The sequence below is a fragment of the Kryptolebias marmoratus genome, linkage group LG7 (genome assembly GCF_001649575.2).
Source record: "Kryptolebias marmoratus isolate JLee-2015 linkage group LG7, ASM164957v2, whole genome shotgun sequence".
In the NCBI taxonomy this organism is placed as follows: domain Eukaryota; kingdom Metazoa; phylum Chordata; class Actinopteri; order Cyprinodontiformes; family Rivulidae; genus Kryptolebias; species Kryptolebias marmoratus.
This window is the reverse complement of record NC_051436.1, coordinates 16,026,760-16,040,218: the sequence shown is the minus strand read 5'-3', so window position 1 is coordinate 16,040,218 and position 13,459 is coordinate 16,026,760. Positions and strand designations below refer to the sequence as shown.

At 38.0% G+C, this 13,459-nt stretch overlaps 1 protein-coding gene across 2 annotated transcripts in view; it reads right to left on the bottom strand.

Annotated features, from left to right (window-relative positions):
* adam19a (ADAM metallopeptidase domain 19a) overlaps positions 1 to 13,459 on the bottom strand; it is a 227,423-nt gene that overhangs the window by 34,573 nt on the left and 179,391 nt on the right. For both annotated transcript variants that reach the window (XM_017427073.3, XM_037976430.1), the window contains 4 exons: positions 12,092 to 12,269; positions 2,553 to 2,642; positions 567 to 762; positions 190 to 298 (listed from right to left, as the gene is read on the bottom strand). In XM_017427073.3, the coding sequence (XP_017282562.1) occupies positions 190 to 298; positions 567 to 762; positions 2,553 to 2,642; positions 12,092 to 12,269 (573 nt within the window). The remainder of the gene's footprint in view (positions 1 to 189; positions 299 to 566; positions 763 to 2,552; positions 2,643 to 12,091; positions 12,270 to 13,459) is intronic.

The window sequence follows — 13,459 nt, the reverse complement described above, 5'->3', positions numbered from 1 at the left end:
TGATGAAATTAAAAGTAGAATGGTGCAGTTATTTTCTAGGTTTTTTTTGTTTGCTAAAACATCTCCCAGTGATAATTAGGAATATCCCTGACAAAATGAACCACAAAAGAATGCCCAGTGCCGTCAAGAATTCTTTTCCATGAAGTAATTAAAACTTTTAACTACATGATCATCAACAGCTTCTCCTACCTTTTGTCACATTTCATGTAGTTGCCGTGTTCATCTTTCCCACAGTTCCCAAAAGCGTTCCCTGCTGCGTTGACATCCTCAAAGCAGGCGTCGTGAGCTGGTCGAGCTCCTGGAAACACATCAATTTCCCATCAGTCTTGTGGACTCAGGCTAATCACACTTCCTGTAACTAACCATGTTTTTCTCCACAAAGAGCAAATGCTAACGTGCTGACTCATAAATCCCTTGGCAACAAATCGGCCAACCAACTGTTTATTACAAGGATGCAGATGCCCAATAAACACACACTACAAATCCTGCCTCAGACGTCGACACTGACATGCACATTATATTTGTTTCATATTCCTTAAAGTAGAGAAGAGTTGTCTTTTGCTTACCGTAGCCCCAGAGCTGCAGGCACTGCTGTTCATGGGTGAGGCACATGCCGTTGTAGCAGTAGGCCAGTCCATACTGGCAGGGAGAGCCGTCGAGCAGGTAGACATTGGTGGGACAGTAAGGGGAGGCCCCAGTGCAGTATTCTGGCAGGTCACATGCCCCCGCTGGCCCCCGGCACATGGTGCCCGCCTGCTTCAACTGCCACAGACAGCAAACAAGACACTGTTTGATGAGGTGAATCTTAAAGGAATAGTCCAGTCAACTTTAAAGTGGTTTTCTGTCAAATAATTATGAACTCTTTTTCAAAAACAATACATCAGTGTGAAAGAATGCTACAATAGCTAATATTAAACCTCTTTACTTTTGCATGACACAGATGGTTTAGTTTTTTGCTGTTTCGTCAACTGAGCAACGTCCAGGTTTCTATGTGAATGTATGTGTACGTGAATGAATTTATTTACTAGAAGAGTGTGTCTGATCAATCAAAAAGTTACTCAAGTCCCAGCAGACCGATATTTTCAAAAGCTTAAGCACCACCAGTATATATGCGGTCTATTTATGCTTAGCACACACATACATTTGCGTAGCAATATGGACCTGGTCCTCACCAGGTCTTAAAATGCAACCAGAGATGGGGGACAAAAAAAAACCCCACCTGATGTTGCGCATATGTGTGATGGCGCCGGTGTGATGGCAGCCTCACTTCTGTCAGCCCGCCCCAGGGCAGCTGTGGCTACAATGTAGCTTACCACCATCAGTGTGTGAATGTGTGGATGAATGGGTGAATGATTGTAGTGTAAAGTGCTTTGGGGTCCTTGGACTAGATAAAGCGCTATATAAGTGCATGCCATTTACCATATGTCTATTGTTCTGTTTCCTTATTCCAATTGTACAGATATTGACCTAAAGTTTGGTATAGTGGTAACTGAGCATAATTTCCAGCATATCCTCTGAGTACTACACTTTATGTGAAATCTTGCCTAAAACTTTGGCATTACCTGTTAGCATCAGCCCTGTTTGTCTGTTAGCATACACCAGTGGTCACATTTTAATGAAACTTTCAGAAAGTAATCATTGAATGTTGAACTGACTACCTATTGGAGTCAATCCATTTCAAGATGGCTGCCACAACTAACTGACCCTAGCCAACACAAAATTTGTTATAACTTTCTTAAATTTACAGATATTGACCTATGATGTTCTTGCAGCTAAGAGTCATTCACAACACATACTCTGAGTCCTAACACATTTAGCGAATTCTTGCAATATTGCATGACATTTCACTCAACAAAGTTTGACCAAAGAGGCAAATTCTCTGTGTCTTATCACTATAAGGTTATCTTTGTTTAAAACTCTGGCATGAAAAGTGGTCGATGATATGCATTCCTTCAAGGTATGCTAGGTCTTTAACTACAAAAGAGATTCTACTTGGTATTCTTCAGTGCAGTTTAAAGCTATTGTGAATTAAATAGTAATAACAATTAAATAACAATGTATTATCACTAACATTTGACAGCCTGTGTGTATCACAATAATACGGTGTAGATGCTACATAGAGTATAATGTGTTGAGAGAAAAAAAATCCACACACAGTATTAAAAGATGCAGATCTCCACAAAAAAGAATGAAAGGAGAAATCCCTTTTCTTCTGCAATAGTGCATATGTTCCTGCTGTCTTCAGTACTTTGTGTCTTTTGTCAAGTTAAAGCTCTGTAGAATTTGGCTTCACAGATCTGTGTATTACAGTAGAATGCCAGGATCTCCATTAAAAAAAGAGATGTGAGCAAAGATAAAAGGAGCTGGTGTGAAGTGAGAGCGATGAGCTGCGCTGTGATGGAAGCTGACACATGTTAGGTGCAGTGAGTCAACCTGCTGACAAAAAGACTGACAGCAAACTAATGATACTGAGCTACTGCTGCAGGCGACTATAGCTTTCTTCTACACACTCTGCCTGCACAGGTGTTTGTGTGCGTGTGTGTGTCTCTTACTTTACAGCCATTACAGCACACTCCATGGGCACACTGAGCCCCCTCCTTTAGGGTACAATTATTGGCATTGCAGCAGTCATTGGTGCATTCCTGTAAATGGTCAGACACAAACAGATGATTTTAAAAACGTCAAGTTCAACATTGAACAACTCTGACTTAAGCATCAGCTGGTGCTTTGAACAAGTCTTTATACCCCTTGAACGTTCCCACATTTTGTCAAGTGTTTGTGTGCCACAAACTTTGAAGTATTTTACTGGAATTTTATCTGATAGACCAACACAAAGTAGTGCATAATTGTGAAGTGGAAGGACAATGATTCATTGTTATTAATTCTTTTTTTTTTACAAATAAAAATCTGAAAAGTGTGGTGTTAATTTGTATTTAGCCTACATTACTCTGATCTCTTAAACTAAAATCCAGAGCAAACAACTGCCTTTTAAAGTCCCCTAATTAGTATTTAGAGTCCAGCTGTGTGTAACTGTATCTCAGTATAAATCCAGCTGTTCTGTGAAGGCCTCAGAGGTTTTTTACAGAACACTGGTGATCAAATAGCATTATGAAGACCAAGAAATGCAGGCAGGTCAGGGATAAAGTTGTTGAGAAATTTAAAGTAGAGTTAGGTTATAAAACAATATCCTCAGCTTTGAACATCTCACAGAGCTCTGTTCAATCCATCCTCTAAAAATGGATACAGCACAACTGCAGACCTATCAAGACATGACTGTCTACCTAAACTGACAGGCTGGGCAAGGAAAGCATCAATTTAGAGAAGCTGCCCGGCTGTGATCAGACCTATCGTCCAAATAGATCAGTGGATGAAGCTGTTGCCATAGCCTTCCACCACACCCTGCAACACCTGGACTGTAGCAGAATGTAAGTCACCAACACCCTGTCCTGGGCCTCATCAAGGGAGGGGATGAGACAAGCTACATGTCGACAGCATTTTGGCCTATGGAGAGGAGAACCACCTCATCCTCAATGTAGAGAAGACTTGGGAAATTATCATTGACTTTCAGAAGAAAGATCCACAACTGCTCCCCCTCACCAAAGTGACCAAAGTGTAAAGGGCGGACAGTCACAAGTTCCTTGGCTTTCACATCTCATCAGATCTGAGCTGGTCTATGAACACTTAAGTCACGGTCCAAAGGGCCCAGAAGGGACTGCATTTCAGCAGACTGCTCTGAAAGGCTGGGCTGGGCCATCGCCCATTAACACTGGCCAACAGGGGGCTGGTGCAGAGCATCCTTGCATTTTTATTTGCAAAAAAAGTAAAATCCCAGTAAAATACTTTGAAGTTTGTGGTTGTATTGCGACAAAATGTGGAAAAGTTCAAGGAGTGTGAAGACATTTTCAAGGCACTCTATGAATGAAATCTATTTTTTTCCCCACTAAATACCTTTTCAGAAAAGACTTAGGGGTCATTATTAAGGCCTTTAAAGTTTCAATAATATTATTAATGATGACTTTATAGTGATCTGAACCCATTTATAGGATCTGTGTTTGAGCTGTAAATTTACTAAGCTTTATGAACAGTTTATAGTCAGGTCATATGTGCAATAAAAGAGTTTTAACACGTTTTTTAACAACTTTTAACCTGCAAATAAAAAACATCAGTAATTAATTGACAACAAGTTAACAGTTACAAATGTTTATCTGCCATTAAAAAAATATTTTTACCATCGTGTTGGTGCCTTGGAAAATAAAACCAGCTCTGGACTTTAAAACATTGGCAAGTTATTTATACAAAATAAAAATCTCAGCCATCCATCTAACTGTGACTTTAAAAGTCAGGTTGAGAAATGGCAGACAGTAAATAATGCATAAAAAATGAAGCGCATTTATGACAATTTGGCTGTTTGCTACTCCTCCCACTGCTTTGGAAAAACCCAGACAAAAATACATCAAAATGTGCTCCTCAATCAGTAACAGTGTGCTAAGGCCTTTGGTAGAAGTACACTGTATGGTATAGATGGAATTTGTAAAAAAAGAAAAAAAAAGTGTGACTGCTTAGACCAGTACTTTTTCCCTTATATAAGTTTCCATTAGGTAGAGTTATTAGACATGGTGGGATACATTATCAGTTTATTTATTCATGAAACTTGAATCTAGTCAGTTTCTTAGATTACAAGCATGTCTTAAAGACATAAAAACCTGGATGACTCTTAGTTTCCTGCTTTTAAACTCAGATAAGACAGGTTGTGGTTTTTGGATCTGGCATTATTTTGGCCTCCAGTTCTGATGTAAAGAATTTTGGTGTAATTTTTGACCAGGACATGTCTAACTCCCACATTAAAAATGTTTTTCTACCTTCACAATATCATTAAAATCAAAAAAACATCTTGTTAAAGATGGAGAAAAACTGATCCATACATTTATCACACCTAGGCTGGACTATTGTAACTCCTCATTACCTGGGTGTCCAAAAAACTCTTTAAAGTCTTCAAAATAAAATAAAATTAAAATACTGCTATCAGAGCTCTAATGAGAGTTAGAAGAACAAATCATATTTCTCCAGATTTAGCTTCTCTCCAGTGGCTACCTGTCAAATTCAGAATATAATTTAAAATCTTACTTCTAACATACAATCCTCTCAACAACCAATTTTCATCTTATATTTAAGATTTTATTGTTTAGTATTTTCTGTAACAGAGCACCTCTTAGACTGCAGGTCTACTTGTGGTTCCTAGAGTTTCTAAAAGTAGAACAGGAGGCAGAGCTTTCAGTTCTCAGCTCTTCTCTTGTGGAACCAACTTCCAGTTTCTGTCTGTGAGGCTGACACCCTGTCTACTTTTAATCAGACTTAAAACTTTTCTTTTTGATAAATCCTATAGTTAGGGATGGATTGGGTTTCCTGTGCTATCCTTTAGACTGCTGGAGGACAAACTGACCACATTTCCTCACTCCGCTGCTGTCTTTACTCTATCTCCTCTCCATGTTTCTACATGCAATTAATGCTGTTTCATAACCATTCATTTTTGTTTTTGTTTTTCTCCCATAGAAACTACACCTGGACCAATTTTTCTGTTTGGCTATGACACTTTCATGTCCTCCCAAACCCCAGCAGGTCAAGGCAGATGGCTGCTCGTCCTGAGCCTGGTTCTCATTCTTCAGAGGTTTTTTTCCAGTTAAAAGGGAGTTGTTCTTTTACACTGTCGCAACATGCTACTGAGGATGGGGAATTGAGACAAAGTGAAGATTTGACGCAATCTGTTGGTTTTCCTAAACAGAAAACTTTTACTAAATGGCATTTCATTTGTATGTGACTGTATTGTATTATTATAGGGATTGAATTGACTGAAGTTGGATTTGAATCTGGATCTGAATTGGATTTATTAATGTAACTTGTTTTTTGTTTGTATAGTGTCCTGGGATGATATCTGTTGGGAATCAATGATATATGGAAAAAAACTGAACTGAATCAAATCAAAAATGAAAATACCAAAATACTTCAAACGCACACCCGTCAGACACTTCAAAGCAGAGGCTTGACAGCAGAGTCACAATTTTAAAAGAAGTTGGAGGGTGGAAAAAAACAAACAGAAACAATACATCCAGAGACGTGCCTTTGTTGCTGCTCCAGTGTCATACAGAGTACACAAAGGACACCATCTCCAGTTGCCATGGCGCCCTAAGGGGAGCCACGGCTACCCTTCAAAACAAAGCTGGTAGTTGAGTACCAGTAAAAAAGAATGAGGAAGGATTATGGGAGAATAGAAAAACAGCAGCAACATAAAGCCCACACTCAATTTCTATGATTCATTTGAAAGACTTAGCCACTTCTAAAAGACAAACCTAACTCTTTCTTTCCACACACTAAATCTTAACATCAAATTGTAGAGTAATAATAACAAATCTAGCCTGTTAATAAAATATAATTGTTTGCAATAGAATTCATTTGGATTGTTTATTGTTTAGTTATTTTAAAAGGAAAAGGCACAGGAAAATGGGTACACACTATAAATATGTCAGATTTAGCCATGAGGGCTAATTATTTAGTTGCTGTACCGAATGATAAAACCTCAAAAAAAGAATGGGCTAGAATAAAACACGCAAAAAGAAAAAAACTAACAACACACTTAACAAACCAGACTTAGTAAGTAATTCAAATAAAGACAAACAAAGTAAAGCACATAACAAAACATTTAGAGGTTCAGGTTTGATGTGCCTGCAGATATTTTTTCTAATACATTTTGCAAATGGAATGTGTGGAAGGCTTTCAAATTTAGTGGTGAACTCTTCCAATATGTACAACATCCGACCAACAACACAGCTTGTCCACATGATCTATGTCTATACGGCACTTCACATTCACCTATAGTGGTGGTCATCGTACCAATGCCACTCCCATGGCCTTTGTTTTAATAAATCATTTGCAAGAGTCCATGTAAAATCTCACAGTGGTTTTGGTTAGTACAGTGGTATTGGTTGGTGTAGTGGTTTTGGTTAGTACAGTGGTATTGGTTGGTGTAGTGGTTTTGGTTAGTACAGTGGTATTGGTTGGTGTAGTGGTTTTGGTTAGTACAGTGGTATTGGTTGGTGTAGTGGTTTTGGTTAGTACAGTGGTGTTGGTTGGTGTAGTAGTACTGGTTAAAGCAATAGTAGTGGTTGGTGCAGTGGTATTGATTGCATGACTTAAGAACAGAAGATGAGGAGTTCAAAGCCCAGTGCAGCCAACCTCTGAAAAACCTTTGTGAGAGACATAGAAATGATGGCAAGAGTTGGATGCTGCCTGGATTAACAGGGTCTGCATAAGAATTGGGAAACCCGGTGCTATTGGGATCCTCCATGTATGGGCAAGGGTAATACTTCTCTAGTAACATGTAACACTGAGGAAAAAATATTAATTGTATTGATGGTCAATAAAAAAACATGATGATCGATAGCATCAAATGCCTAACACTAAAATGACTCCTCCCACAGATCATATTCAAGTAGGTGTTTAACTTTTTCTGAAAAAATTTACTTTGCTGCCTGAGTACAATGGTAAAATAAAACCTAAAATACATAGAATGTAGAGAATTGTGGTTTTAATCTGTATGTCTGATCAGTAAATTAGTAATAATCAGCAGCATGCTGACTGGTCCATAATGGGCTATATATTACAAGATAATTTTTAAAACAGGAGTAACTGTAGCCAATTTCCAAACAGATTAAACAACAACTTGCCTAATAGACGTATTATTTAAAACCATAATGAGTATCTAGTCCAAATAAATATTTAGTTTGGGAAGTTTTTTAATGAGTGAGTCTATAATATTGACCCCTTCAATACTGACTTCTGTTCTTGACTTAAAGACAGAAAACAAACACATTTAGTTTACTGTCCTAAACTCCACTTCTGTAAATGTCTTGGTTAGACCATTAGACAGAGTTCTGTAGCTCGTCTCATTTGCAATGCTAAGATCAGGTGGCTTGTCAGCAGCGTGAGCCTGAGTGTCAGCTCTGCTCTGAGTAGGAGTCATAACAAACACTTCTTGTCAGCGCTGCTGCTGTCAGCAACCAATTTGCTTCTGCCGTTTCAATTTGCTCGGATTTGCACAAACCAAAGTGGGTTTACATAACCTCTGGCTTTATTGAGCGCATACACTTCATTCTGATAGCAAGAAACTTTCAGCAATCTTTTCAGCTATGTCGCACAATTACAACGTAGACAGCATGAATAATGAGACTGTAATGATAGAAGGCTACAGAAAACTCAAAAAAAAAAAATTTAAAACAGACATATAGATAGAATTAGTGTTGAGACTGTGTTGTCATTGTTTTCTTGTTCAATTAACTTACCACCTGCCGCCAAAAGTGATGACTACAATGTTTGTTTGTGTGTGATCGGTTGTATGTTGTGTTTCCAAAATATTTCATGAACCGGTAAATATGTTTTATTGAATCACTCAGAAAGTAGTCATCGAATGGTCATTTACATCTGATTAATGTTGGAACCTTGGAAAACAAAAAATGAATGCAGCTCAGTCAGTTTTACAGAAATTGAGCAAAAACTTGATGGTAGTAGCTTAGAGTCATCCATAAGACATATTTAAAAGGCTAAAAGATTGCACAAGATCGTTCTTTAAAATGAATGAATTTCTGTCAGAGGATAATTCTTCTGACGGTGTCAAAATCCAGCTCTAGTTCTCTTGATACAAATTGGAGACGACAAATCTGCGAAGGATTTGAGACGCCTGCAACATCTCTGTGACTAATCTTTTGAGAACATTGTTCGCACCAATTTTTTTTTACATGTTCAAAATTTAAGTAACAAGACTGTAAGCCTCTACATCCCAAGTGAGAAAATTGAAAAGCCCCATGAATGTTGTGAGACATTTTAGAGACTCGCTTGCCGATGCTGTTTGCCAGCTGTAGCAGCTCAGTGAGACACTACCTTTAGAGACACACAGAGGACTGTTCAATGTTCAATAGATTCAGGCAGCGGGGTGACCGACATGGAAAAGGGAATTTAATCATTACACACGGGACCAAGCAACAAGTCACCCAAACGGCTGGATGATGAGCCACACAGAGGACCCTCTAGGAGAGTGGACCCAGAAACTATACTTCGTCTCTATAATCCCCCTGGCAGTTTGTACAGCCTGTTGCAGCGCAGGAAAGAGCTCTTTTGTGAAATAATATCCAACATATTTAACAGAATTCAGCGGCATCAATTAGAGATAACATCAACCCTCACTGTTTCTCTGCAGGCACATCAGTAATGTTCAATACCAAATTTTCAGGAAATGATAAATGGCCTGTTTTATCCTGTTTTTTAAACTTTTTTTTTTGTTTTTTTTTTACAAATTGATCACTCTTATTTCACATCTTTATTCAATTCTTCCAGATCCTCTACATACCTAATGGACCATATCCCAACTAGATTTATAAAGGATATATACCTTTTGTTTTAACTGCTTTTCATAACCAAATTAATCAGCCTCTTTAAACTGGTTATGTACCACAGGCATTTATATTACCTGTGTTCACTCCTTTGCTTAAAAAGCCCATACATAATCCTAAGATTTTATATATAGACCTATAGCTAACCTTCCCTTTATCTCTAAAAAACAGAACCCGGTCTGTTTCTTTGTCTGTCACCCTGTTATCTTTATAAGACTAATTATAAAACCCATATTTTAAATTTAGATTTTACATAATTTTATTTGTTGTTCTGTTTTTACAATTTATCCAACTGCCTTTTCAATCATTTTTGTCCACTTTTATTGTTTTTTTTTTATTTTATTTTATTGCATCTGTAAAGAATTTTGGGTTGCCTTGAGCTTGAAAAGATCTATAAAAATAAAGTTTGGTTTGACTTGATTAGATTCAATCAACATCACAACAAACTACAAAAGGAAGCTCACTATACAACATGAGGAATAAATATAGATCCTCTGACGTACGCTGCACAGGCTCTAGCTGAGTGAACTTGTAAGTCTTATAGAAAACATTGGCCATGCACAGGTTAGAGTCAAAAAGGTAACATGTTTCTAAACCTTTGAAAGGTCTAAACCTTTTGAGAAGCACATTGGAGTCAGTAATTGCAATGAAAATGGAAGTTGTTAGGAACCACTAAGACTCTTTCAAGTGTTGCCTGTATAACTAAATTGAATAACTGAGCCAGAAATCCAACACTCTGTCTGAAAGAGCTTCAGAAATCACCTGCAGTCTTGATCCTGCACTCTGTCAGTCAGGTCTTTATACTACAACTACACAGAGAAAAAAAATGGCTATGATAGACAACCCAGAAACTGACAGTTTCCACTTACATGGAACTAAAAGCAAGACGTTAAGTAATTACTGTTCTGCTGAGAAAAATATGCATTCTTTGAGCTGATCTCTAAATGCCACACATGACCAAAACAAGATAAGAAAGCATGCCAAGCCTTTCGGATTTGTAGTAGAAATAACACACACATAGTTGAATTGCTCTGTATTTTGTTGTCCTGAGATTTTTTTGCTTAAAGCTTCAGTAGGGAGTTCTAAGAAAACCGTGGACTTAGCCTGAAAATTTGAACAAGCCCACCTGACTGGTCCCTCTTCCCTTTTGTTCTCTGCTGCACTACAGCGCCTCCGTCACAGCTCCTTTATTTACAGATTATCTGTCTCATATTATACTGTCAGGACATAGTGACAGTTTTCAGAAATATGTAAAAAATACATTTTTATAAAAGGTCCCTACTGCAGCTTTAATACGGTAGTAGTAGTAGTAGTGTATGTATTTTTGGCAAGAGGATGTGTGACAGAGTGCAGGAGCACTTTATCTGTGGAAAAAACTTTAAACAGGACGACTTTTCAATGTATTCCTGCCGTATAGAGAAAATATAAATGATTACTTTTGTCTTTAAACGTTGACAGTCCAGTCACTGGAATAATTTATGTAGACCAGGAGTTCTCAAACTTTATATTCAAAAGTCCAAATCTGATTTCCAAATAAGGTCAAACGTCTGGTGCAACTAGCAGTAAGCAATGCTCAAAGCAGGAGGAAAGAAGTGCTGGTTTGTTTGCTATATTTGACCCAGACAGAAGAGGTGTAGAGCGACTTCCTGTTTTTAACCAATGCCCTGTGGGTAATGTAGTTTATATGAATCACCTGTAGCTTAAACAGGTGGTTTATGAGAAGTGGCAGTTGTTATGGAAAATACAATGTTTAATGATATTTAATGCACTTATCTAACCTTTAAGAATGTGTTTCTCTGTTTGTGCAGACTTAGAAAGTAAAATAAAGTCTGCGTGTTTCCTCTCTGACGTGCAGGAGACTAATTGTGCAGGTGCAGCAGGCTGTAATGTGTCTAGTAGTTTCCCATGTTTCTGAATGAACCAGCTGCTCAGACACAAAGGGGGAGTCCCAGCATGCAGTAAATAGTCAGACAAACATTCTGTTAGTAAGAGCGCTCAGAATCTGTTGAAGAATGAGTTTGCTCTTCCTTGTCGACAAGAGTATTAAACTTTTACTGTTAAGAAGATTAAAAAGTGACGGAACGCTAAGGATGAAGATTTACAAGTGCGGGTACTGCGTACCTGGAGATTACGGGCCCACTTCTAGGACTACAATTATTTGCTTGTGACCCTGAGCTGCTCTAACTTTAGACAGTAAAGCTTTATATGCACTGAGGTTTAATGAGAATTTTAATTTAATAAAATCTGTTTAGTAGTTCATGAGACATTTTGCTAACAGACTCCAAATAGTTAATGTCAACATGTGTTGAGGATCAGTCTCAGCTGTCACCAGACCATGTTTTAGCTCAATATCTGTAAAAATAATTGAGTTGAAGCCATGTTTGTGTTTTGTAACATCAGTTGGCGGCCAACTTCAATCGGTATGTTGTGAATACATCAGTTGTAGTTGCGCGTTTGATTAAAATTTGCCGAGTGTTTTATGAGATATTTTGGTAGCACAATCACACAAAGACATAGAAATGGGCAAAACCAAATATCGTCTGCCTTTACCTTTCAGCGGAGGGTGAGAATATATTTCAGGAGGTCATTTGTATTAGAAACATAAAATGCATGTATTAGGAATTTTAAAAACAGAAATAATAGAATATGCTCACATCAGGTTCTCCGCAGTCACACTCTTCTCCATCTTCCACAAAGCCGTTGCCACATTTCTTGCCCCCGACCAGGTCCTTCATGTTAGGCATGTTGTAGAGGCACATGCCCCCTCCCTTCTGGAAGTAGCTGTCCAGGTCCCGCTTGCTGCAGTGACTGAAGACTCGGGGGAATGGATGCCTGGCAGCAGACAGGGACACGTTTATCTTTATGAAGTAATCTTTGCCCTCACATATATATATATATATATATATATATATATATATATATATATATATGTGAGGGCACACAGGGACATTTATCAACAAGAAATCAATAGTCATTTGAAAACAAGTAGCCTTTAATTTTAATATGGTACACTTGTTGGTAAATATAACACATAAAAACCAACATTTTGCATTCCGTTGCTGCGATACAGTGAGTTGCTAAAGTATCCACCCCCTTCTTTAAATATTTTCTGTTTAGTTGCCCTACAGTCTAAACCGAATAAAAATATAACTCTTTTAATTTTCACACTATAAATTTTTTTTAAACTTTGAATTTCTAAACACTGGGCTATAAAGTCTTTTAAAAAGGGTTAAAAATGTTCAGTGTTGATCCAAACACCATCAGCTGTAATGAATGCAAACTGGAAGTATGGCTGGCATTAACCAGACAGGAAGAATAATGTGACTTCTCATCATGTCTGTTTTCACTCATTACAGCTGATGATGGTGTTTGAATTAACACTGAAATGCTCTGCAACTCTTTAAAAATTGTTTTTATAGTCCAATGTTTAGAACTTCCAAATTTTTATAGAAGTCTCCTATCACCTGGATGACTAAATGAGCCCCTTAGTGCCACAACAGGACTAGCATTTTTGAAGATACTAGAGATTTTTTGTGACACTGACAAGATGTAAGACAAAGAAGAAAACCTGTCTGCTCATAGATATTCACCCCACTCATCTCCCAGACTGGATGGTGCTGAGCTTCTCAATTGGACTGAAGTCTGGGCTTGGACTGGACCATTCCAGGAATGGAAGGTGGATCTCTGTCCTAGTGTCACATCTCTGAAAGTCTCCAACAAGTCCCTTTAAAGAATTTCTCTCTATTTTGCTCCATCCATCTTTTCTTTAACTCTAACTCTGACCAGTTTCCTAGTCCCTACTGATAGCCCCTGACAGCCCTTGTAAAAGTGTTCAATGATATCCATATAAATACAGACTGTGGGAGAACCACAGTGCTGGTTCTGTTGGACCTCAGTGCAGCCTTCGACACTGTTGACCATGACATTTTACTGAATCGACTGGAGAGTTGGGTTGGACTCTCCGGTCCAGTGCTCAACTGGTTTGAATCTTACATAAAGAACAGGGATTTCTTTGTTTCAAT